Consider the following 24,269-nt stretch of genomic DNA (forward strand, 5'->3'; position numbering starts at 1 on the left):
ACACAATAATAATAATGTCACTACCAACATGTTCCTCCAAAGTAAAAAAAAAATGGCCAGGCTCAGGGCTCAGGCAGGCCCCTCACATCCCATTTTGTACAAGTGACAATGGCCTCCCACAGCCACCAATGGGAATAGGGAACTGCATTTTGGACCCAGTTTGGATTCCCAGATTTTCTTTTTTATTTTGTCATATATACTACTAGTACTAGCATATATCTTTTGCGTTTGGAGGTGGGGGACGACGAGTAAAAACACTTGGGAAAAGAAGACAAAATTAGTGGGACCCCCTATCATATTCATATGTAGGAAATGGATTATTATGCCATATAACAATTAGCCATAAAATTAGGGATTTTATGTTGTTGATTGTCGATTTGTTCTTTGAAAATCATGGGTCTAACAACTATACTAAAATCTTCTTGTTGCCTGCCCAGCTTTTTTGAAAATTACAGGCACGTATTTAATTTGGTCTCCTCCTTCTTAAGTTTAATACTATCTACTCCTATGTCAATCCTATCAAACATACAAACATTTGTTGGGACACCAAAAGGCCAGGCACACTTTAATTAATGCTCCCTTCCATACTACATATAATACTGTCCATGTTCAATTTTATAGTACTTTTGATACAAAACCACAAAAGGCCTCCTACAACAACTTCAGGAATTTCCTGCTAAAAATCTTCTAAGCATATCCTTCCAAACTCGATCAGGAGATCTTTTACAAGACAGTAGTATCTTGTTCATTTGGTATCTTAGTTCAGTACTTCAGTTAATGCATTAGTCCACGTACGTACTGTTTTTAGTGTTCAAGTAGTTTATAAAAATAAAAATAATTTTTTTTTGAAAAAAAAAAAAAAAAAAAAAAAAAGGAGGATCGGGTCGGTTCGATCGGGTCCTTTTAGGTAGGAAGAGCAAAGAAGATGTTTTCTTTTGGTAGCATTAATCAAATCTTAATTGGACCGACAAGTACATTACTATTTGCTCCAGCGAAACTACTTACTGTTAGTTTTCTTCTTGTAAAGTTCTATAGATTGGCATATTGCAACATATCTTCATGTGCAATGACAATGGATGTTTCTTTTGTCGCTCTGCAATGCAAGTGAATCTTTGGTGTTCCCAGATATCAGAAAACCGACTTCAAGGGGAACAGTTTCTCAATAATTTGCATGCACGTACGATGGTGATCAAAACTTCGCATAATTGTAGTCAATCTCATTTAACTGAAAATTTTCAACAATATCGTATTACAACTTAAACCGGAAAAAATTATATAGTGTTACAATAATGTAGTCTGTTTTACTAGTCTCCTGACTTGGATTCAGCATGATCCCGGTAAAGTTAGAAGACACAATGGTATACTTTAAAATCTCGATGGGAACTTGAAATCTCAGGTGACTCCAACCAATGGTATACTATTAGTATTATCCTCCGCACCTAATCGTAGAACTTATCCAGTATATATAGTCATGTAGTAGCAGTTGCACGACGCATCTGCATCACAATTCAGTGTGAATGAGATAGCCTTGGCTGTTTTGGGCAAGCTCAGGCTCCTGCTTGATGATTTTTTCTTTGTCTGATGAGGTCAGACATTCCGCAGAGGGTTGCACGTATCCATACCCAAACCCTATGGCAGAGTTGCAATAAGTCTCTACAGTACCATCCCTAGATTCTAGGTTGATGTTGTTCAGCACAATGTGGCTGCAAGGAACCGTGTCGCTGCATGCAAATTTCATGGCGTTTTTGCTTTTGGAAGTCCCGCTAATGTTCTTGTACATGATTTCACTTATTTCAACTGCAGAACTCTGGATATAAAAAGTCGTTGTCAGGATATTTTAAGGATGAGTAGATAAACAATTGCCTGCACTTTTTTTTTTTTTTGGTTCAATTTTAGTACCATTCAGAGTTTATTCACCAAAGAGAGCCGAAAATACAAAGTCCTTCTGGTTCCCAATTAACCAGCTATTCTGGAAAACCATGAAGCTGGAGGGTGAATCATACCTGGTTCTGGCAAGGCGTCGGCGAATCACAGTAGAATTGGTCAATGATAATGGGATTTGAAACGTCATCTACTCTCACATTCTGATATCGTACCCCTCGAACATACCCAGATCCTCCCTGCAGAGCTACCATTTTTAATCATTCTCCATCTCATCGCAAGACCACACTGAGCACTGGACGTGCTATGATTAGCAGAAATTAACTTCTTCTAATAGTCTCTTTTTCTAAAGGATTATTATTGTGTCTTTTTATGAAGGACTAGAGAGAGTGTTCAAGAAATTATCCTCACTTTTCCTTTTCTTCTTGTCAGTTAGCAATCTAAGAGAAAGCATTCTTTGAGGGAGTGAATTCAAGTTGTTGCATGCCACAAAGTTTGGACTTAGCATGCTGATATCCTGTCTTAGCTAGTTAAAACACATTTAGCCTTGCTGAAATTGCAGCGACAATGAGGTGCTGCACCCTTTTCGAAAGGAGAAAATAAGATCCAAAGCTTTCATTTCCATTTTTGTGGCAGCATTCATGTACAACTAGTATCTTCATAATACTAAGTACTGCTACGACTTCAGAAGGAAAAGCTACCTGCCAAGTCTTGATCCGGAGGCCATTCGTAGTACCTCGAAGAAACGCCGTATCTAGAACCACTTTCGTCACTATGCCAACAGAGTTGTCCTTCCCAAGGCTTCCTATACTGGTGCCATTCAACAAAGAGGCTCATCAGTACCGTGTTAAAGCTTCTCGACTTTAAGTTCCCCTACTTAATTGGTTCAACGTGAAAATATGATGCTGCAGTTTGAGACTCAACTGTAGTTACAAAGAGCCTTAACTGATTGAGAAATACTTCTAAGAATTAAGATACCTAATACCATGACCAGGTCCACAATATATTGTCTTCATCCTGATATCAGAGCTTCCATTAACAATTGAGACGCAGTCATCACCTACAGATCACCAAAATGATTATGTTAGCGCTTAGTCCCCTAGACGCTAGCTCAAAAACATGCAGTAAGATGCAAAAGTGGATTTCTTATGCGGGCCTTCTGTAAAATGTACTCGTCAAGCCACTCATTTGAGTTCTACATTTCGATCTTTCACACCTTATTTCATCGGGAATTTACAAAAAATGAAACAAACTAGATTACCTAAGAGCTAATTGATAGAATAGGAAACTGAATATCCAATTCAATAAATTGCTAGATCGTCTTCATCAGATAAATGAAGCAGATGGATTTGAGAATGATCTATCACAAGCTCGAATGTTGCTATCTCATGAAATCATGAGAGGATAATAAGGCAGATAAGTAGGACCTGTTCCTATTTTGCAATTCTGGAGTAACACGTTAGTTGATTCAGTGATATGAATTCCATCAGTATTGGGACTGTCCTCTGGAGAGGAAACTTTTACACCTGTTACACGTATTGAGTCTGATCTTGAAATGACAAAATGCATCTGTTGGCTATTTTGAATTGTAAGGCCCTTCACCCTAACTGCTGAGCTTGAATCTATAGTTAACGCCTGCATTAAATAGTTACCCCCAACAAATCATTTAAATGTTATTTGTTCTGTACAAGGATCATTCATGTGTAATTGTTTGAAGTCATCATCAGACTCTTACCGTTGGAGCTCCTTTGCAAGGCTTTCAAAAGGAAAAGGAACAACAAAAACAAAATGTCAGTATTTCTCTAAAGCAATCGTAGGCAATACATATGTTAGTAACAAATGAGAATTACATTAGACTTGTTCTTTTTGCAGGATGCTGCCCACCATTTGCTTCCTGAGCCATCAATTACTCCATGACCTTGGAAGAGAGCTTTGCTGACATTGTAAAAACCAAGCCAAAGTCGTGGGTTTTTTGGATCCCAGTTTTTGGGCTCGGTTGGTGCAACTATTGTTCCTTCAATCTGGATTGAAGTTCATAAGAGCAGTTGGTTAGTCACAATAAACATAAGCACAGGGGGGAGGGAAAAAAAAAGTTAAGTCTCAAATAGGACGTGGTCGCAAGATTAGAATTCTCTTCTCAATGCAGCACTTAAATCTCGTCCCTCCCCTACTCAAAAAAAAAAAAAGGATTCTCAATGCAGCGAAGGATCAAGTAAAGATTTTCACAAATTACTACCTGAAACACTAACTTGCCTTCGCAAGGCCCTTTAAATCGTGTTGCATTCACTAGATAACGCCGCCCTTGGGGAACCAAAAGCACTGATCCTCGTGTAGAACAAGCTTGATTCCATGCTTTTACAAATGCCTGAAAAGAGTATAGAGCGAAAGTCTTAACCAGAAGTTGCAAGAAGTGACCAGTTAAGTATATGTCTAATAGAATCATGAATTAGGCTGGTTCAAATGACCGTCAAATTTGGTTCCAGTAAATATATCGCAATGTCCAAAAGTCTAAATCCAGATTATCTTAAACTGAACTAAACTGTCATATTTTTGTTTCTATGATATTTCAGTAAAGTGTATTTTTTTCTGATTGAGATACATAGCCCAGATCAGTCAACCAGTCTGTAAATAGGTATCAGACAATTTTCAGCTAATAATCTGTTTGGGCTTCGATTCATTGCATTGGAACACTCTAATCTTGACAGATTAAACACCTATAAAATATATGATCCAGTTATTGTAAAAAGCCAGTTAGCCTCTTAAAATATAATTTGTTACCCTACAAAAAGAAAAATTCCCATAAGAACCCTCCCCTCATATTCTAACCTCTCTCATGCATATCAGCAAATGAAAGAAACTGGACTTTCGAGCATTTACTTTTATCAGAACACGCTGCTGCTGGTAAGAGAGTATTAAGAAGTTGTGTATAGTCAGTCACCTGGGTATCATCCGCAACTCCATCTCCAACAGCACCAAAGGTATCCACATTGACGAGAACCTTGTTCCCTCTTTCACTTGCCCAAAATGGCTCCTCAAGGAACTCAACATCGTCATCTCCTCCTCCTATTTCAACGTCAAAATCCTCAACTTTCCTTAAAATGTTGGCCTCCTCCGAAAACCTTGCTCCTGCTCCACCTTTACCTGTCAGACTAAGCAAAACAAGCACACAAATAAAAACTAACTTCTTGGCCATCTTTTTATGGGTTCTGAGTGCTTTGCTAGACTGTTTGATTTACATAAACAAAATGAGGCCATTGGGGATTAATATATATCTTCAGATTACGAATTGAAAGAGGGAAATTGTGTGTGGTAATATCTGGCTTGGCTTGAAAGTACATGAAGGTATTAACACTTTCTCTCCATATGCCTACACTTCAAGTGTAAGGTTTGAAAAATGTTTAAAGACCTTCGCTTTACTCTTCATCCACAGGCCCCCCAATGTACTGATAGTCGTGAAACCGACCAGTAAACCAAAAAAAAAAATTTTTTTCCGTTAAAAAGTCTGCCAAAATGCTTAATCGCCAGAAAGCCCACCGCCGTTTTCCTGATTTAGAAGACTTGCATCCTTTTATTTGATGTTGTGCATAAGGTCACAGACGAGGATCCCACCTGTGCATGAGCGCAGGTCATCACTGGAACTTGTACCTACATAACCAATGAGCTGAATCGGCAATCAGAGAGAGAGAGAGAGACAGAGGAACCTTGATTAGGCTTTTTGAGGTCACTTAATTGGAGTGGAGAAAATTAAGTGGATTGCAGATTTGCATCCTCTGTTTTTCCATAGTGAGCGGCGCTAACAGTAAAGGGTATTATTTTTAAGCTAGAAACTTCCCATTTTCCAGGAGAATTTCAATGCCAGATATTTGATCTTAAGCTAAAGCACGGTGCTAATGCTTTAACTTTTCTTCGTTAAATTTTTCCAATTACAAATTGTTCCGCTTGCTTATTTCATCATTTAAATTATATCTGCCGTTTTTTTTTAATCCACATTCTCTTTTCTTCTGTCCATGACAGCAAGCTATAGAGAAGGGATGCAGGCTAGTTACTATTGTTGTTCTTTTCATTCTCGCAAGGTCCCCTGGTTTCATAATTTTTGCTCTGTCCATGCTAAAGATAGTAAGTACTAGTAGTTTTCTTTTGACAGATGCTAAAGATATAGTTCTTCTTTCCCTTGAACGAACGACTTTTCTTTATCTGGGAAAAAAATGAAAAATTCTTACCTGCACCGCAACATTATACGCAGTAGAAGAATTTAATTTCAAATGGAAAGTCCAGTTATAAAATGCAATTATTTGTTGAACACCGAATATATATATATATTCAGTCTGAGAAGAAACATCAGAGACATTCCAGGATCAGTAACCGAAGGAAAGCCAAACCTTCTTGTTTTACACATCAGTGTGTATTACATAAGAAGAAAACAACAGAAACACAAGAAAGTATATGTCAAATTCAAGCTAGTATATCAACAATTCGATCCTATAGCCTCCAGAAGTGCTAGTGTGAATTGCATTTGTTTCCCCTCGTCAACTTTGGAAAACAGAGGAACATGGACAAAAAGAGACGTATGGCCTTTCTGCTCTGCAAAACGGAGAGAATGATAGTATACATAATTACAAACGAAACGGCCTGCATCATAAGATATCGTCACATCGTGGCCCTTCTTCTTCAAGTACTGTAGAATTGCGTCAACAGAGCAAGATGTCTTCAACAACCACAACAAATTAAGTTAGGGACAAATAAGAGAGAGAATTGTGAATACAAAGCAACTGAAGAAAATGGTTGGCTTAAGTCATTCACATAAATTCGTTAAACCATTATGGGATTTTTCCAAATCAACAAGAAAACAAAGTTGCTTCAGGGTGTCTTAAATTAGGGTTGATGATAACTACAGCATGGCAGAAGCGAGCACCTCAAGGTCAACTGTTTAACTGCCAGAAGCAACTCCAGACAAGTGTCTACTCAAGTACTACATGACGACTAATGCATTTCTTCGCTAAAAATGACGTGCATTCAAAGCTCTGTACGGATGGCTAAAAATATAATAAATCCTTGAAAAACTATGTCCTGCAGCAGGCAATTGCATTTTATTAGTCTTCAGCTGGGCAGAAATTTCAGCAACTTTTAATCAGTTAACTGGTAATGCAGATGCTGGCTTGGAGCATTCAAATTGTGAAGCTCATCTATTTTCTTATTATCTACTTTCCTTCACTGACATGATTCAACTGCAAGATGCCTTATAGATGCTAAATGACTTGTCCATTATCAAATCAAAATGCACTTGAACGAACCCAGAATCACAGGATGCCCAGGTCATGTTAGTACCACTTGGGCTATATATCATGATTAAGTGCTAATTATTAATCACATTATCTAACATATAGTAACTACCAGTTGTGGAACTGTGCATCTCATGAAACAAGACAATGACTTTGAGCAAACAACAAAGGAAAATTACCTTTCTAGTTTGAGTTATTCCTCCATCTCCAGGAACTATGACCAGTTGCTGGATGAAAAAAGAAAACATTAGCCTCAACCATTGTTGAATCAACATCACTTCGATCCAAAAACCATTATATCCACCTGAGGTTGCCATCCAAGTTCATCAGGGCAACGAAAAGTGGCCTCATTTACTGCTTGCTGTTCAATGGCAAATTTCAGTGAACCACTATTTACACCCAGGTGAAGCTGAAAAAAGTGAAGTAGGACTTCTAAATTGCAAAATCTTATACATTTCTTACAAAAATATGAGGAAAAAATAAATTAGAAATAAAACGAAAGACGAAGAAGCCATATAAAATCAGAAAAAAAAAAGGTGGCTAAATTGAAATCTCTCAAACATCAAGTTGTTAAAATAAATTCAAATTGAAAAGTGCAAATAAAAGTATGATCCTCAGTTCTCGAAATCATGAGCAATTTTTAAACTGACCCAAACAACTCGTTCATCACTCAAACTACCGTCCACAGGGACCACAGACTCCAAGACCTTGTAAAGCATTGGAAGTGCACCGTCTCCAGCAGTTTCAAGAACTAGGCAACTTCCTAATTTGACACCAGCAGGCAATCCTCTCTTTTCGACATAGCTTCTTAAGTTATTGACAATAAACTCGGTAGGATTCTCCGCAACCCCTTGAAATTTCTTGAATCCCGTCACATGAATTGTTACTGTCTGTTTTGTCCCCTCGGATCCCATTGCTTCCTTTAGGACACACAGACAATTCCCTATTCTCGAAAAGCGTTACCTGCTCATAGCAACAATTTCGATCAACAATCACAACTACCAGCCACCACAACCCACTTATACTCTCCAAAACAAGATTTAGAAAATTACATCCAAATTATATCAAACCAGTATAGATGCACTGAATGCATGATACCGAACGATTTGCACAAACCGAAAGCAGAAAACCGGGAAAGTAAGCATCACGTGTAATATATCAAGTTTGCATCAATTTAATAATTACTCAGAAAAATATGTTTCCGGTCTTTATTGAAGCACCCAAAAGTTTAATAGGGTAAAAGGAGAGTTGGCACATGGCTTTCCTCATATCGTATCAATTTGCTATGTGTATTTGTGTCTATATTTAAACAAGAGACTTGAATTTCCCAGGCTTCATCTAGTCTGAATCCTGAGCTGACGTCCTTGATAGAGCGAAAAACAGACTACCATCTCCAGTTTAAGGGATAACAGCTTGAATTAGATCACATAATTCACTCACTACCAGTAACACTTAAGAAATTACCATAATCAGAAACTAAGATAATAGCAGAACACATTAGCAATTAGAATTCAAAGCATACAATAGAATACTAAGCCCAAAAAAGAAGGCCTACCCGGTACTACTACTTATCAGCTGCATAATAAAATCCAGTGAATTTGCGACTCTTTAGAGTCATGCAAATATGGTATGGTGAAATAAATAAACACGAAACCACAGCACTAATCAGAAAGACGTAACCAACCCAGGTGGTCATTATATCAATATACGAAGAGTTGAGAGTTTTGAGGATATATTAGCATTCAAAATAGGAATTACCTTGAATTCTGCTAATATTCCTGGAGGCGTGAGATTGCCGTATCCTGAGAGAAGAGCAATGGAGGAGAAGCTTGTGTGGTGTCGCTGTGGTTGTTTGTTGGCAGCTAAACGGCAGAAAATGCAGCTAACCGTAAACACGTCTTTGTTCGCTAATTACAAATGTGCCACGAAACTTTTGTCCGTTGCGTTCGAGTCTGGATTAAGATTGACAGTAGCTTTTGCTGGCAGCAGCACAGAAACAACGGGCGGCTACGTCACGGTCGGCGACGGAGCGAGGATTTTTTTTCTAGCCAAAATGTTTTTAATATGCTATGTTCAAAATAATTTCTATTCATTCAAATATATGACATTTAAATATTAATTTTAATTATAAACTTTTATAAAAAACCTAAAATTGTAAAATATTAGAGGGGATCAATTTTATTTTACGCATATATTTACATATTATAAATTAAAATTTTTAAAATTTAGTCCCCCTTAGCTCCGTCATTGGTCACGGACATCATCCATCCCTCTCCGGGTATTTTTCTGAAACAAACAGAACACAGGGCGATTGTTACACGAGCTGTGTTCGGGTCTGTTTGGCATTGTTTTAGAGGGGTGTTTTAGGAGGACAAAATTTTGATAAAACACTACCTACACTAGTAGTATTTTAGTTTTTACCACCCACAAGTTTTAAAATAAAGCAAAAACTGTTATATTAAATAAGGTTTTGGTGGTGGAGGTAGATAGTGGGGGTGGGTGGTGAAGGTTGCCAATGACATAGGTGGTGGTTGGAGTGGAACAAGGGGTATTTTGGAAAAATAGGGGCTATGTTTGGATTTGCAATTATTTCAAAAAATTGTTTTTGTCTTTAAAGAGCACACTTCCTGTTAATCACAGTCAAATTAGTGCACAGTACAAGTTAGGCAGACCTACATCGTCTTTGTAACTGTTGACTCAATTGTATTGTATTTGGAACCTGAAAACTGAACTCAATTGTATTGTATTTAGTACCTGTCAACCCAAGATGTTGGGTGTTTTCGACTAATATATATAAAGCGAGAGAAGGGGTTTGGCGTAAATAAATTGTGTTATTCAATATATTTTAATTAATTTACCCTTATTTCTAAAAGACAATTATATCATTTTAATTACCTATCTTGTACAACTCTTCCACATTAAATTAACTATCACTTCCCTGACAGAATGCTACCACTCCTCTAAAATAATAAGCCAATGAAACTATTTTTAACTATCTTGCAATACATAAAGCGGAGGAAGGGATTTTGCATAAACAAATTATAACATATAATGTATTGTAGAATCTACCATTATTTCCAAAACACAATTGCATCATTTTAACTACCTACCTCCTACAACCACTCCCTGTTATATTAACTATCACTTTCCTTGCTATCGTTTCTATAAAACAATAAACCAATTGAATTATTTTAAACTACAACTTGCAAATAAAAAATAATATTAATATCTTTTTATTGGTTGCATGTGCGCTGGATGCGCTTCAACTACTAGTTTTGTATAATAAAAGAAACTCCAATAAATTATACAGTAAAGTTTTATTTGATGAAAAAGAAGTAGAGTAAAATTTTAGACAGATATCTAGAAAATACACTGCCCAAACGGACCTAAGCTTCTGTTTCGATGGTAAGGGCCGCAGTGCCCAGACCAAAGATTGCTCAAAGCCTCAAACCAGAGGTGGTCTTGATTACGGCTTCTTTAGAAGGATATTGGCAGGAAGGAAAACGTGGGGCTTGAATTGAAGGTGGGCTCACGTAAATTTTGATTGTGGACCTGGTTCTTGGTTGGAGATGGTCCATGTGAATCATGTGAAACATTTCGTATTTGGTGAGTTATATTATAAGATGAACAAAAGAATTTTAAATACTAAATTGTAGTATTCAACTCTACGCGTCTGAAAAAGAAAAAAACTCTGCGATTTTTAAAGACATATTCGATATGCGATGTGATTATTTGTTTCATTTAGTCATTCTTGGGAGGCCACGATGAAAAACAAGTAGGTGTTAGGGTATTATCTTGTCGTCTTGTACTTGATGAATTTTGGGTGGCTTGAGATTCGTTCATATTATGACAGGGAATGAAGAAATTGAAAACGACATCAAGAACCCTTGAGGATAAAGTAACGACTACATAGAGCCGATGAACAACTCGAATGACAAGCTTTGAGTGAAGAAAACGAGACAATAAGTAATGAGCTAACCATTGGGCTAGGCAGGGGAGGGTTTTTTAGATTTTTTTTTTTTCAGTTATTAGATTTAGGATTCAAATCTTGTGTTTAACAATTAAAAAATGTGAGAAGGGTGGAAGGTTTTAAAAAATATAGATATATATGACCAGAGCTTTGGTTGATTGTTTAAAAAAATTTATGCTCAACTCCACGAGTACAATTCTTAAGTTGTTAAAACTTTTATATGGAGATTGTCTAATACTCCTAACTTTCATTCGGAGTGTGTTTGGATGGGAAATTATTTGATATAACTTTTTAAAAAATATATTGTAAAATGTTTTTGATGCGATGTATGCAAAATAAAAAAGTAATTGAAAAATGTTGTGTTTAATGTAAGCGAATACATTTGTGTAAATAATAAATTATCCAAATAAATCTAATTTTAGACGACTAATTTATTTATGTGTCACCCATAGATTTCAAGTTCGAGTTATTAAGGAGTAGATGGAGTTCACTGTTGATTTTTTTTTTTTAAATCACTTTCGAAAATGGAGATAGGCACAAAAAAAAAATTTGGGTAGGGCTAGTGAAACAATTCGGGAGAATTCACTTGAAAAAATAACTATAATCTACGGCCGAGCCAACTCAGCCAATCCACTAACATGAAAAATAGTGGGGAGGCCGCTAGCTTCTCACCAAAAATAGAAATAAGCATCTGTATACAATAAATGGAGAGAGAGAGAGAGAGAGGTGACATTTGGGATAAATATTTTGTGCTATTTTTTGAACTTTTAATTTTGTCTTTAAAAAAATAATTTGCACCCTAACCACCTAATCACATTTGTTAATATAATTTTTCATAACTCCCTTAAATATTGTAACTACCAAATTAACTATAACTATATTAGAAAAATTACTAATAAATTACACTTTTGTTATGAAAATTTTATATAAAATTTAATTTTGTAGAAAAATTAATATATCTATAAAAATTAGTAATCATTTTCAAACTGCACACATATTAGACGTGCTCTTAACACAGTAACAATGGGGCATTGGCCTTTGTGGCAGCTACTTGCTATTCACCAAAAAAAAAAATAGAAATCAAAAAGAGCTGAGCTGTACCATATTTCACAGACGTCTCCTCCTAGTCTGTTCGGGGTATTATTTCTCACACAACTAGTCTGTTTTTTTTTTTTTTTCTCTTTCCGCTGCGATAAATCTAAGTCTATTCAAGTGCATCCGTCTGGAGACCAATTAAAATGGTTTGTCACATTTTTGTGGTCAAAGGTGGGGTAGCAAGATTTGATCCCTGACCTCCCACCAATATTGATGGTGGCCAATGAGTTAAGCTCAATAATTTTCACAACTAATCTGCTTCCTTAACGTAATAGTGTGTGTGTTTATATATATATATATATATATATATATATATATATTAGCGGTGCGTCACAAACAAGTCCAATCACCTACAAATTTTCCACTCTTTGGGTGAAAAGGGAATTTATGACGACTTTACAGGTGTGGAGTATTGAGAAGTACTGTGAGTTTTTTTTTTTTTTGTAATTGAAATCTTCTTATTTTTTTCAAGCAAGCTTTTGAGAAATCACTTATCACAAGGGCCAAAAAGAAATTTGGGCTGAAATAAAGGGAAAAAGAGTGGTTTGTAATTTGTTTTTCTTTTATTTACATGACTCATGATAATCAGCGTTAATTGTTAAGTTACATTTCATATTTACCAAAAGGAAGCTTTGTGATCAAAAGAAAAACATTAGGGGACAAAATCATAAATTTGTAGGACTTTGGGGCGGTGGCCCCCTCTCGAATCTCCATCCGTCCTTGCCTGTAAACTCCTCATGCCCGTTGCATAACTTGCATTGCATTGCATAACTTGCAGCAGAAAAGGTGTACGAAAATTTCCGTCCATATTCTCAAGTAGTTGCCTCTTTCTTCCACCATTTTCATCCCCTTACTATTCCAGGTCAAAATCCTTCCTTCTGGGTCATCGTTCTTGGTTTTCTACTCATCTTCGGTCTTTCTTTCTGTTTTTTTTGCTGCTTAATAGGTAAATCACGCTTTTGAACTGAATCTTAGCAACAAAGGTGGCGATCATACTTTATGGCCTTTTGTTAAATTTTCGGCTTTTTTATGCAAAAAAAGACTCCGAGATGAGTTGTGGGTCTCAAAATGAAGATTTAAGCATCGTTTCGGTGGAAAAAGAATGGGCCAGGTGTACAAGAAGGCGTGGTTATTTAGATGTTGGTTTTTAGCCCATCTCGAATTTTCAGAGATATGGGTGAACTTAAAGGCTTTAAAACATGAAAATGAAAGAAAAAGCATGCATTCCATTGGGGTCTCTGGAAATCTGAAAAAACAGAGTTTCATACAGTTTTAATTAGAACATTTCTATGTCGGCCAAAAAAGTAGATAAAATGAATGGGAAGCTAGTGACTTTTCGTGTTTTTTTTTTTTTTTTTTTTTGGTGGCTTGTAGAATGCTTGATGTGTTCGGTGTATGTCCAGAAAAGAGTGTGATGAACTCATGAAGCTGCAAAACATTTTAGAATTTTTTTTTACTTATTTTACTTGGGCAAAAGAAACTCTGTTCAAGTAATGATCATTTTTTCTGCTTTTCTTTTTTTTTTCCCCGAGTTCCAGCGCTTTTTTTTTTTTTTGGTTAGTGCCCATTTCGCTGATTTTTACGTATGCCTGTAAGAATAGCTTAGTACCGTGTTAAGAGGCATTTGCCTCTCCTTTGTATCCAAAAAAGAATAGCTTATTAAGCAAGAGTCATCAGGGAAGAATCTAATTTTTAATGGCCCATAACTATGAATGTTTAAAAGTTGCTTTGGAGAAACATTAACCTGATGTCTACTGTGTACTGACTGAATGCATTGTTTAGAGAATTAGTGGGATTTACATTTAATTATTGGATTTCAAAAAATTTGGTTTACCTTTTGATTCTTTAATTACTGACCACTGATTGAGTCAAGTATTGGCCGTTTGGATCTTTGATAAAAATGAAACTGTTGATCTTTCAAGCTTGCCTTTTCTCCCGTTCCATTGAAGTTCTAATTGTTTTCTTTTTTGACTATGAATTTTTTATTTACTTTGGATCTGACATTGAAGCTTTTTCAGTTCCTAGATGTGCATGTTATAGTCCTTGTAACTTCAAATTCTTTTCAGTTCCTGGCAAAACTTTTTCGGTTTATAGAGCTTTTACTCTGTTACAAACTAATATTTGGCTATATTCTTTTGCACAGACTGTAATTCTTCTACGGATATCCAAATTACAGTTAAAGATGGTAAGCTGAGCCTATATCTTGTTTAGAGAACACCTACGTGGGCAGCTTTTACCATATTTTATCTGAATGCTTGATTATTTCAGGTGTGAGTTCATTACTTATTAATAATTACTTGTGCTTTTCTAGATTTTTTAGCTCACTATCAGCTATTCCAAAGTTAGATTGAATGGCGAATCCTCTTTGGGATATATCACTATAAAACTACAAGAAACTGAAAACTTAGAAGTTGTATTGCATGTCAGATTTAGAGACAACTTGGGTTAACTTTTAGTTTTGTTGCAATTTCTTCTTTTCATATCATTGCTTAGTATTGCTTGCTTAATTGCATGTATATGGTGGCTTTTCCATAAACATAGAACTTGTGAAGTTTGTAATTACATTTTTGGTTTAATTATTTCATTATAGCTTTAGCATCTATATATTTGTCTTTCTTGAAGGATTCATCAAGCATTGAAAGTAATAGCATTGAATGGAATACCGAAGATGAACTTGACGTGGATAACATATCCTCTTCTAGTTCACATCAAGATCAAATTGCAGATTTTGCGCCGGTAATGATCTAAACTTGAACATTCTCTTACTCTTCCTTTTTTGCTGACATTGCTTGCTTACAATACCCAATAAGATGCGTACTGCATTTAACAGGTATGAAAATCTGAGTGTAAACCTTTAAGAATGCAGTTAACGTTTAGTATTTGTTGTCATGCTGTGCTAGCTGGTGCTAAATAGTGGATTCCCTATTAGGATTTGTGATGTTGTTATTTTGTTGTCGGACCATCTGATTTCGTATTAATGTATCTGAACTTGTCAATTCCAGTCGAGTTCTTCTTGTAACTGTCGAGGCTCAAACACCATTCATCAGTTTTTGCAAATGGGATTTTCAAAGGAAATGGTTATCAAAGCAGTAAAGGAGAATGGTAATTCTTGCTTTCCTGATTTGAGCTAATAGGGTTTCTGTGCATTGGAAAAATCTAATTCAGTTTAGTTTTGATATTGTCAGGACAAAATGAAGGAGCAGTGCTGGATGCTCTTTTGGCATATAAGGTAAGCAACTCTTTGCTCTCTCTAAAGTTACTTGCAGCACTTTGTCAGTCTTGCATATGCATAAGCATCCAGGTGTTTTTATTGTTTTTGAGCATCCACTTATGCAGGCTAAGACAGATCTCAAGTAAAGATCTATGACGTTTTCATGGTTTTTCTTTAAGCTTTTTGAGGCTGGGGGATAAGCTATGTGTCGATAGTCCAGAAAACTTGATGCTGTGACTCTGTATCAGAAGTTGTCTTTGAAACATAATTTTCTATTTCAGGAAAATTTATTCAATTACTCTGTGTTTAAAGTTATTTCTTAAACGTAATTCCATTTTCACAAGATGTGCTAGTATATATCTTGTAACATAGTGGAATCAACAATGTTATCATGTAGATTAAAACTGAAGGTAAAGTATTGCTGCTCGTTAGTTTTGAAATTGCATAACAGTTCTAATATGTTAAATCACCTAGAATAATCAGTTGGTATGTGGTTATACAGCATAAGAGCACTAGTATTATCCTTTCACTTCTGGTTGATAGACCTTTTTCAATTGCTTATCCTCTATCTTAGACCCGTCGTCAAGCTGTGACTGCCAAAAGCATGATTTGACAAAGCTAGTATGCAAGTAAAATCTTTCCATTCATCCTTATAGAGTGTGTTCATAATGCACATGTACCTGAATTGCAGACCTTTGAGGAATCACCAGAGGATGAGCATGTCCTTGATGATCCATGCCATGCTGAGCTAGCTAGCAATGTCTTGGATGTCTACCCTGACAAGGAAATTTGTGAAAACGAGGTGTTTCTTTTCTTCTGTTATAACATGACTGACTGATGTTACTAATAAAATTTTGTTACCCTGTTATTACAAATTATTGTAAAATTAAAGAACAATGGAGTTCAGCTTGGAGTTTCCAAGGACTACTTAATTGCAAGCCACAAGTGGAAGCTTGACAATTTAGCAATTTCCTGTTTTGATAATGCTCTTTTACATGGATAGAACTATATGGTGATCTTTTTTCTCATTCTTTTCCGTTCAGGAATTCAAAAATCTATCAACTGAAAAGGACAGAACTGTGTCTCTTCTAGTTGAGATGGGCTACCAAGCTGAGGAGGCTTTGGCTGCTATTGATAGATGCAGTTTGTATTCTATGTTTTACTTGTTTGACTGTTTTATGTCTATTTATATTTTACCCCAGGAGCAAAACGTGGGGATTTTAGACGAACGAATTGTCCTTAAGAATGGCACTTCTGAATGATGAGTAAATTTATAAGGTTAAAACCTTCTGTGCTACTGGATTGGATTTTGGAGGTCATGTAAACTTTTCTCTATTGGGGGTTATTTGATTTTTGAGTACCTTGTCCATAATAAACATCAACTGATCCACCAGGCCTAGACACCCCAATAGCAGAGCTAGTAGAGTTTATCAGTGCTGCTCAGTTTGCGTATCATACAGATGCACAGCTTGGAGAACTGTCCTACGACAATAAGATTCATCAGCACCAAAAGGTATGTGTTCTCTTTCTGAGTGAGCTTACATGCTCAAGTGATCTCAGGTTTCTGAATCAACTTTATACGATGTTTCTCATTGGTTTCCCGAAGTTGAATGGACCTGTTTACATGTCAAAAAAGAAGAGGAAGTTTTATGACAATGAAATGCGGAAGCTCCAGAAACAACGCAAGTATCTTGAGAAACAGCCAATGGATCATGATAATGAGATAGTTCATCTGCCAAATCCCATGGTAGGATTTGGAGTCCCAAATCAGCCATCACCTGTTTTGTTTCAAAGAAGAATTCCTGATGAAGCTGAAGGCCGGCCATATTTTTACTTTGAGAATGTCGCACTCGCTCCTAAAGGAGTTTGGCACACAATGTCACGCTTCCTATATTACATAGATCCTGAGTTTGTAGACTCAAAATTCTTCTGTGCAGCTGCAAGAAAGAGAGGCTACATACACAACCTTCCCATCGAAAATAGATCCCAACTCTTGCCCACCCCGCCTTCTACCATACATGAGGCACTACCACATACAAAGCAGTACTGGCCTTCTTGGGACAAAAGAATGCAGTTGAATTGTATACTGACATGTATTGGAAGTGCTAAACTCACGGATAGGATAAAGAAGGCAGTTGAGAAATCGGGTGATGAGCCTTTACCAGGTGTTAAGAAGTATGTTATTCAACAGTGCAAAAAATGGAACTTGATTTGGGTTGGAAAGAATAAGGTTGCACCACTTGAACCCCATGAAATGGAAATGCTAATGGGCTTCCCGCCAAACCACACACGTGGTGGAGGAATTTCTCGCACAGAACAGTATACAGTCCTTGGTAATGCTTTCCAGGTTAGCATCTTAAAGTGAATATTTTGTGTTCCTTGGTTTTTAGTAAATAAAGTCTATCTGAACTATTTGGATTTTTCTGTCAGGTTGACACAGTTGCTTATCATCTTTCCGTGTTGAAGAGGATGTTCCCGGACGGAATTAGCGTGCTATCACTGTTCTCTGGAATTGGTGGAGCTGAAGTGGCATTGCACCGGCTTGGGATTCCCCTCAGGAATGTTGTTTCTGTTGAGATATCAGAAACTTGCAGAAAAATACTTCAAAGTTGGTGGGATGAAACCAATCAACAAGGCAAGCTAATTCACTTTCATGATATCCGAATGGTCACTGCACATGAGCTAGAGAAATGCATGTCGACATTTGGCGGTTTTGATTTAATCATCGGTGGGAGCCCTTGCAATAATCTTGCAGGAGGCAATCGGTCTACTAGGAATGGGCTTGAAGGTTCAAAGTCTTGTTTGTTCTTTGAGTATTATAGGATCATTGAACTTGTTAGATCAATGATGAGGCATCGTTGAGGTGGATGTAATTTTTCCCGTGGATGCTTGACACTTGCTTCTACACCTTGTGATAACAATTTCCTTGCCAGAGGATCAGGGCTTTATTGTCTAGAGAGTATGGATGCAAGTACCTCTTTTGTCTATCATACTTGTGTTGAAGGAGTTCTGTAGCAGTTAATTACTGGTCAATACTGTTTCTAGTTTTGCTTATTATGGTAACTCTACCACTAGGTAGGTGATGAATGCCGCGCGCAGATTGTTCTGAATTTCGGTAGCTGGTAGCTACTGATGTCTTCATGCATGTTTCGAGTTTTCGAGATCCCTCAAGGGAAGTACAGGTGACTCCGACAATCTGCAAGCGCATTATGAAGAAATTAACTCATTCTTGAGCTCATTGTGTTTTTTAAGATCAAATAAGGCAACAAGCAAAAACCCGCAGTTTCGGAAACTGCTATTAGTTCCGTATTGGAAAGATAACTGCTGGTGCTGCTGCATTACACGCGTATTGATTTTAAAATTTTCTGTTTTTCTTTTAAGGAGGAATATTACAAATCCTTGAGTTGCAGTCTGAGCTCCGAGATGCAATAGAATTTTGTTCTGACTTGATACGGGTGTGTGAAACTGAAAACTTTATTTCATTTAATTTTATTTTTTGCCAGTTTTTAATTTGAGGATAGATACTCTGAAATTTAATCCCTTCAATTAAACGGTAAAAGTTTTTCTTTCAAACTTTCCTGCTCCTCGGTCGTCACTCGTGAAATTCAAAAGCAAGAATAGCACGTAAGACAGGAATTCTCATTAACATTGATTTATCTTGCATCAGGCTGAGACAGAGGTTGCTTCCAAAGGAACAACAGCATATGAACGTGAATATTAGAGCTAAACCAACCAAAACAAAAGGATGAGACTCAATTGGACGGGAAATAGTTAGTAACCATTCCCAAATCTGCCCGTTTCATGATGAGACTCAACCGGACGGGATCAGTGTCAGATGGAAATCCTTTGATCCCACAACAAAGGATGCTCATCCATACAACACCAGATAGTTTATTGAGGAGTTTGAGAAAGTTCAAGAATTTAGCCAGGAAATTCAAGGCCAAAATTGATGCACACTTTCATATGGATCGGAAATGCCAAACTGCATCATGAGCGGGGCAGCGTTAGTAGATAATTTTCCACTATTCAAGTGTGCATTGGAAAGTTAAAAAGAGGCCAACATTGGCATAATCTTCATGAAAGTATCGATTGGAAATACCAAACTCTATCACAGGTCCCACGATGTCACTGCATGGTTTCTCACTGTTAAGGTCTTTTATTGGATATTTTCAAGCCAAGTACACCTGGACACTAGCAGTTGTAATCAGTTGACATACAGGACAAACATTAACTAATCCTTCACAATCTTTACATAAGCAGAGGTGTCTACAAGGCATCAATAGAACAGACACCTCCTTCGCTTTGCATGTCCTGCAAATCGTGTTCCCTTTCGCTGCAGTAGACTTTCCAGACCCACCGGGAACACTGAGGTGGTAGTTTGGATCTATGCAAGAGGCTGCATCGTCATTGTCACTGTCACCAAACCCTTCTTTCCCTTGGTCAGCAGCACCTTGCAGGGCTTGTTGAAGGTTGGCTTTCAAGATATTGACGACTGACTCATTGTACTTGGCCCTATAGCACCATTGTTGAGCTTCAGTTGCGACTTGTTTCATTCTCTCAGCCAGTTCCCTGTTCTTGCGATTGATGTTCTCTAACTCGATATCTTTCTCTTGTAACTTCTTACTGACACCTTTCTCTATGGCACTTAAAAAGGAAGCCATGTGTCTCTTCTTCATGTCCCTTACTCCTTTGGCAAGATATTCCTCCTGCACAAAAAGAAAAAAGCATGCGTAAATAATACATCCACATATACTGAATGCAAGAGAGTAAAGAATCCAAATGAATAAACAAGTTAACGAGGGCTAATGATATTTTTAAGGCATCATGCTAGCATGATAAAAATTAACACACAACAAAGTAAAGAAATACTCAGCGTCTTAAACAAACTTTTCCTCCCAAATCCATCATCAGGTTTTTCCACATAGGCCACAAATGACCGCATATTGCGTCTTTGATAATTAACTGGGTAAAAACTTTACCAGAAACCTGATCAAATTGTTGAATTAAAATGCAAATACTATTCCTCTCCAACAAAGAAAAACAAACAAAAGAGAGAGGCACTTCACAAACTGCCATGGTCATTTATGGTTCTTCACTTACTACAACCTGGGATGCTCAAAATATGGATTAACTAAATTTTGTCTCCAATAATAGCTATCCCTCTCTGCCCCTGTCAAAACTAGATATGATAAAGTATTCAGAATCCATATGTAATTCACCAAGATGATTCCCGCATTCTGGACAGAATGATTATACAGAAACAACACATGCTGGCTACAAAACTAGGACTGGATCAAGTAAACTTTCAGTTGAAAGTGGTGGAGTCCATCAAAATTTAAAAAACCAAAATGTAAGAAAAGTGAAATGTAGACCGAGTAGCCAAACAATGATGCTGAGAAATTCAATGTAAAAGCGAGAATATAAGGTCATTAAACTATCCAGCATAGGGGAATAGCAAAAGCCTAAGCATTTTAACCTATTTCATTAACTGAAACAGACAGTTGCCTGTGCAGAGGAGGAGTCCAATAATACCTGAGCTTTAATATACTGATCAAGTTCTTCTTTCTGCCGGTCAAGTTCAGTTCTGATACTGTCACCAGCTGACCAGATAATTGATGATGCTGCTGTCATACTTCCACTTGCTGAGGTTACAGAAGAATTACGTTCTTCATCATCATATGATAACCTTAAACCAGTTGATACAGGATTCTGGTTAGGAATGCGTGCCTTTCGATCCACTTCATCATGATAAATGTTGTTATTCAAAGAAATGTGAAGCTTCTGCTGACTTGCAATTGCTTCTGCTTCCCGGCTTCGTTTATTAGGCCGAAGAAGGGTAGCATTATGCTCATTTCCAAAATAATTTACTGGATCAGCATTAAATCCATAGGACACTGTCACACAAAGACAAAATGTAAAATGCTCGTCAGAATTTATTTAAGAGTCATAAGACCAAAACGTTATAGAAGGTGATCAACAACTATACTTACAAGAAGATATGTAGCACAAAACAACCATTGAAACAGTAATAGAGCTACATGGAAGAGGGAATTTTCAAACTCTCCTTGTTGTCATAGGTCATAGTTAATACGATTCTTGAGCACAAGGTATCCAAAAGAGAACTCTTATCTATGATCAGTTATGCAGTAACCTACATTTTCTTCTCCTATAAACAAATTTTAGTATCTAACTGGAATAGCTTTGGTGTGCCCCGCCTTGATATTCCAAGAAAGTTCTCCAAGACGATTAATATGTTATTGGCTTCTTTTTCACTTACAACTAAGTCTACTACATGATAGTAACTAATATGGGAATACTGGCAAGCTATGCAGAAGTAGAAGCCATCAGAGACCATTTACTTTGATGATTTACCAAATTCAATAATTAGTTGGCAAGTCAACTTGTCTAATTAATGCTTATGAATATCGGTTACAAGGCAATTATTAGCCAACCAGTTCTTGCCAATGCCTAAATAAACTACCAGACATGCTATATGTGGCAGTATTTCTTCACAGAAACATGCTTCACATTGATGAAGATGGTTCATCTAATTACTAAAGACAAATTTAAAAAAAAAAACAGAAGTCCAGGACTGACAGTGAGACAACACCACCATTAACTTCACAGACAAGATCCAAAAAATAACAGTTTTGCACAAACTGAAAAAGGCTAATGACAACTTTGCAGAGAGATATTGAGGATTTATATAGACATTAAGAACCAAAATAGCAAGAAAGAAAAACAATAGTTGTGTTTTTTCTAGAGGACATTAAATACATCAAACCACCAATACACAACAAATATCTAATTTACTCACTGGCTACAAGAAAATTGAAAAAAAAAAAAAAGAGTATCTTAAGGCAAATATCATGCTAACTTCAACAAGCCACATGCAAGTGAAAGCTCAGAAGTTTGAGATACTGTCTACATCCATTATATACTCCACGTAGAAACAATTGAATAAACAAAGTCAACAACAACAAACAACTAAATATATAAAAGTCCATCAACACGCCCCCCCCCCCACCCCCGGGGGGGGGGGGGGGGGGGTTACCAGGGAATTACTAAAATCATGTGAATCCAGGTAAAAAATCAACATGGCATCAAGTCATTTTGCAGTCAAAAGAGTAGGCAAACTGCACAAACTGTCATACTTTGCCAGTCACATAAACAGAAACTCACAGTTTCCAAATAGCTGTAGCTGATTTGCTGCAGTAGCAGGGAACTGAACACGACTCTCATCAATAAAAACTGGTAGTGATGAGTTACCATTATTTTCTTCAAACATTTTTTAGGACCAACAAGTAATTCACCAGGATGCTCTTTCGACTAAACAAAATTTATGATGACCAGCAATAATCTACCTGCAGAAAAAGAAAAAATAACTAATGCTATACAGAATGCTGATTAAGTTGCAGCAAATAGAATGCTGATTAAACTTCTCTGGCAGCACATTTTCCACAACAACAAATTTATAGAGCAAAAAGTCAGGCAACAAATCAAATTCCCGAGAAAACTGCCATTGTCAGTGCCCCATTTTCTATACAAGCACATCACCCATCTCATCAGATGAGCTTAAAAAATGGCAAAACCTGGAATTCCCCATGGCATCACTACATTTACATCTAGATCATATGCATGCAACAAACTCAGCAGTTAAAGATCTTTTCTCTCTTTTTTTTTTTTTCCTTTTAAGGTTCTCTCCACAGCCGCTTTTTTCCAGTCATCATACAATATACTAGTACAATAAAATATACAAAACGGAACCGAAACTAATTTAAACACTACAAGACAACAAAATGGTTCATTTGTAGCAAATCCTTTCTTCAGATAAAATCATGAAAACCAAAGGCCAATTTATTCTAATCAAATCACAACTTTTTCAACAGAAAATGGATAGGAAACGGAAAACGTTGATCTTCAGAAATATTAAGAAAGAAATATTACAAAGCTCCGCAGTGGTTAAAAGATCTATTCATTATCTGTTTTGGCTACTTCTCGCAGATTAAATAGAGGAGGGTTCTTTCAAAAAAAAACTACCTGGAAGTCACCTTTGGGGAGAGCCAACAAGGAATTCAATCCCACTCAAAATCAATCCTGCAGAATCCAATCAGCACATTTCAGAAAATGAAAAATAAAAAAGAACCCACTTGAAAAAAAAAAGAAAAAGCAATGCAATAATCAGAAGGAGCATACCCCAAGACAAAACCACAGAGAAAAGGGCGTTCTGGAACTAGAGAAATATATGCTGTAAAATAAATGAGGAAAGGGAGAGCGGAGATGAAGAGAAAAGGATGAGAGTAACCGATGGGGGAATGGAATCAGAATGGTTTTATCATTTATTGGAGAAAGAAGAGATGGAGAAATAGATGGGATCAGGAATATACATGAAAAAGAAAATGGATGATAAATAAATACTAGTAATTATTTACGGGAAATGTGAGGACGAACAGGAATATGAAGAAGAAGAAGAAAAGAAACGGAGGGGGGGGGCGTGGAGCGTTGTGGAGCGGGCCCAAGAGCTGAGGAGGCACGTTGCGGCAGGGCATATATGATAAATTTTCGATGCACGCATTCACCGAATTAAATCTTCTGGAATCACGCTAACGCTTGCTATCACTGACTACTCATCTTCTCCTCCTATTCTTCTTTTTTTTATTATGATTAATATTCTACCGACCATTTTAATTATCATGTCTTCAATTAGATTCGTCATTAAATTATGAAATAAATAATTTAAAATATTTAAAATATAAATCTCTTTCATTATTGAGAGGTAAAAATTAAAATGATGCTCCCCTAAAAATTGATAAAACTTTCTTCATTTTCCTGG

At 36.7% G+C, this 24,269-nt stretch overlaps 5 protein-coding genes across 7 annotated transcripts; 2 read left to right on the plus strand and 3 right to left on the minus strand.

Annotated features, from left to right (window-relative positions):
* Positions 1-1,196: 1,196 nt before the first annotated feature.
* Positions 1,197-5,091, minus strand: LOC113753979 (probable polygalacturonase At1g80170). Its single transcript, XM_027298270.1, has 9 exons — positions 4,820-5,091; positions 4,118-4,246; positions 3,732-3,902; positions 3,617-3,637; positions 3,309-3,516; positions 2,860-2,941; positions 2,583-2,691; positions 2,004-2,120; positions 1,197-1,807 (listed from the first exon to the last, which is right to left on the minus strand). Exons 1-9 carry the CDS (start codon positions 5,072-5,074, stop codon positions 1,502-1,504), a joined length of 1,398 nt encoding a protein of 465 aa, XP_027154071.1. The 5' UTR covers positions 5,075-5,091; the 3' UTR covers positions 1,197-1,501.
* A 1,145-nt stretch (positions 5,092-6,236) lies between these two features.
* On the minus strand, positions 6,237-9,155 carry LOC113753405 (pyrrolidone-carboxylate peptidase-like). 2 transcript variants are annotated; one of them, XM_027297548.1, is made up of 5 exons: positions 8,919-9,155; positions 7,811-8,123; positions 7,465-7,521; positions 7,340-7,387; positions 6,237-6,586 (listed from the first exon to the last, which is right to left on the minus strand). In XM_027297548.1, the coding sequence occupies exons 2-5, from the start codon at positions 8,072-8,074 to the stop codon at positions 6,347-6,349; spliced, it is 609 nt and encodes a 202-aa protein (XP_027153349.1). In that variant the 5' UTR covers positions 8,075-8,123; positions 8,919-9,155; the 3' UTR covers positions 6,237-6,346. The 2 variants fall into 2 exon arrangements, with proteins under 2 accessions (XP_027153349.1, XP_027153347.1); XM_027297546.1 differs by having other exon boundaries at positions 7,465-7,569; positions 8,919-9,152.
* Positions 8,977-16,698, plus strand: LOC113752702 (DNA (cytosine-5)-methyltransferase DRM2-like). Its single transcript, XM_027296781.1, has 7 exons — positions 8,977-9,177; positions 14,369-14,410; positions 14,848-14,961; positions 15,228-15,327; positions 15,411-15,454; positions 16,128-16,238; positions 16,480-16,698. Exons 1-7 carry the CDS (start codon positions 8,977-8,979, stop codon positions 16,696-16,698), a joined length of 831 nt encoding a protein of 276 aa, XP_027152582.1.
* LOC113752703 (DNA (cytosine-5)-methyltransferase DRM2-like) lies at positions 16,698-18,372 on the plus strand. The gene is made up of 4 exons (XM_027296782.1): positions 16,698-16,701; positions 16,831-16,949; positions 17,043-17,783; positions 17,867-18,372. The coding sequence occupies exons 1-4, from the start codon at positions 16,698-16,700 to the stop codon at positions 18,296-18,298; spliced, it is 1,296 nt and encodes a 431-aa protein (XP_027152583.1). The 3' UTR covers positions 18,299-18,372.
* Positions 18,373-19,400: 1,028 nt separating this feature from the next.
* LOC113754037 (probable BOI-related E3 ubiquitin-protein ligase 3) lies at positions 19,401-23,919 on the minus strand. 2 transcript variants are annotated; one of them, XM_027298352.1, is made up of 5 exons: positions 23,633-23,919; positions 23,477-23,533; positions 22,619-22,796; positions 20,969-21,330; positions 19,401-20,142 (listed from the first exon to the last, which is right to left on the minus strand). In XM_027298352.1, the coding sequence occupies exons 3-5, from the start codon at positions 22,722-22,724 to the stop codon at positions 19,606-19,608; spliced, it is 1,005 nt and encodes a 334-aa protein (XP_027154153.1). In that variant the 5' UTR covers positions 22,725-22,796; positions 23,477-23,533; positions 23,633-23,919; the 3' UTR covers positions 19,401-19,605. The 2 variants fall into 2 exon arrangements, with proteins under 2 accessions (XP_027154153.1, XP_027154152.1); XM_027298351.1 differs by having other exon boundaries at positions 22,619-22,800.
* Positions 23,920-24,269: the final 350 nt, after the last annotated feature.

The sequence above is a fragment of the Coffea eugenioides genome, chromosome 11, assembly GCF_003713205.1.
Source record: "Coffea eugenioides isolate CCC68of chromosome 11, Ceug_1.0, whole genome shotgun sequence".
Lineage (NCBI taxonomy): Eukaryota > Viridiplantae > Streptophyta > Magnoliopsida > Gentianales > Rubiaceae > Coffea > Coffea eugenioides.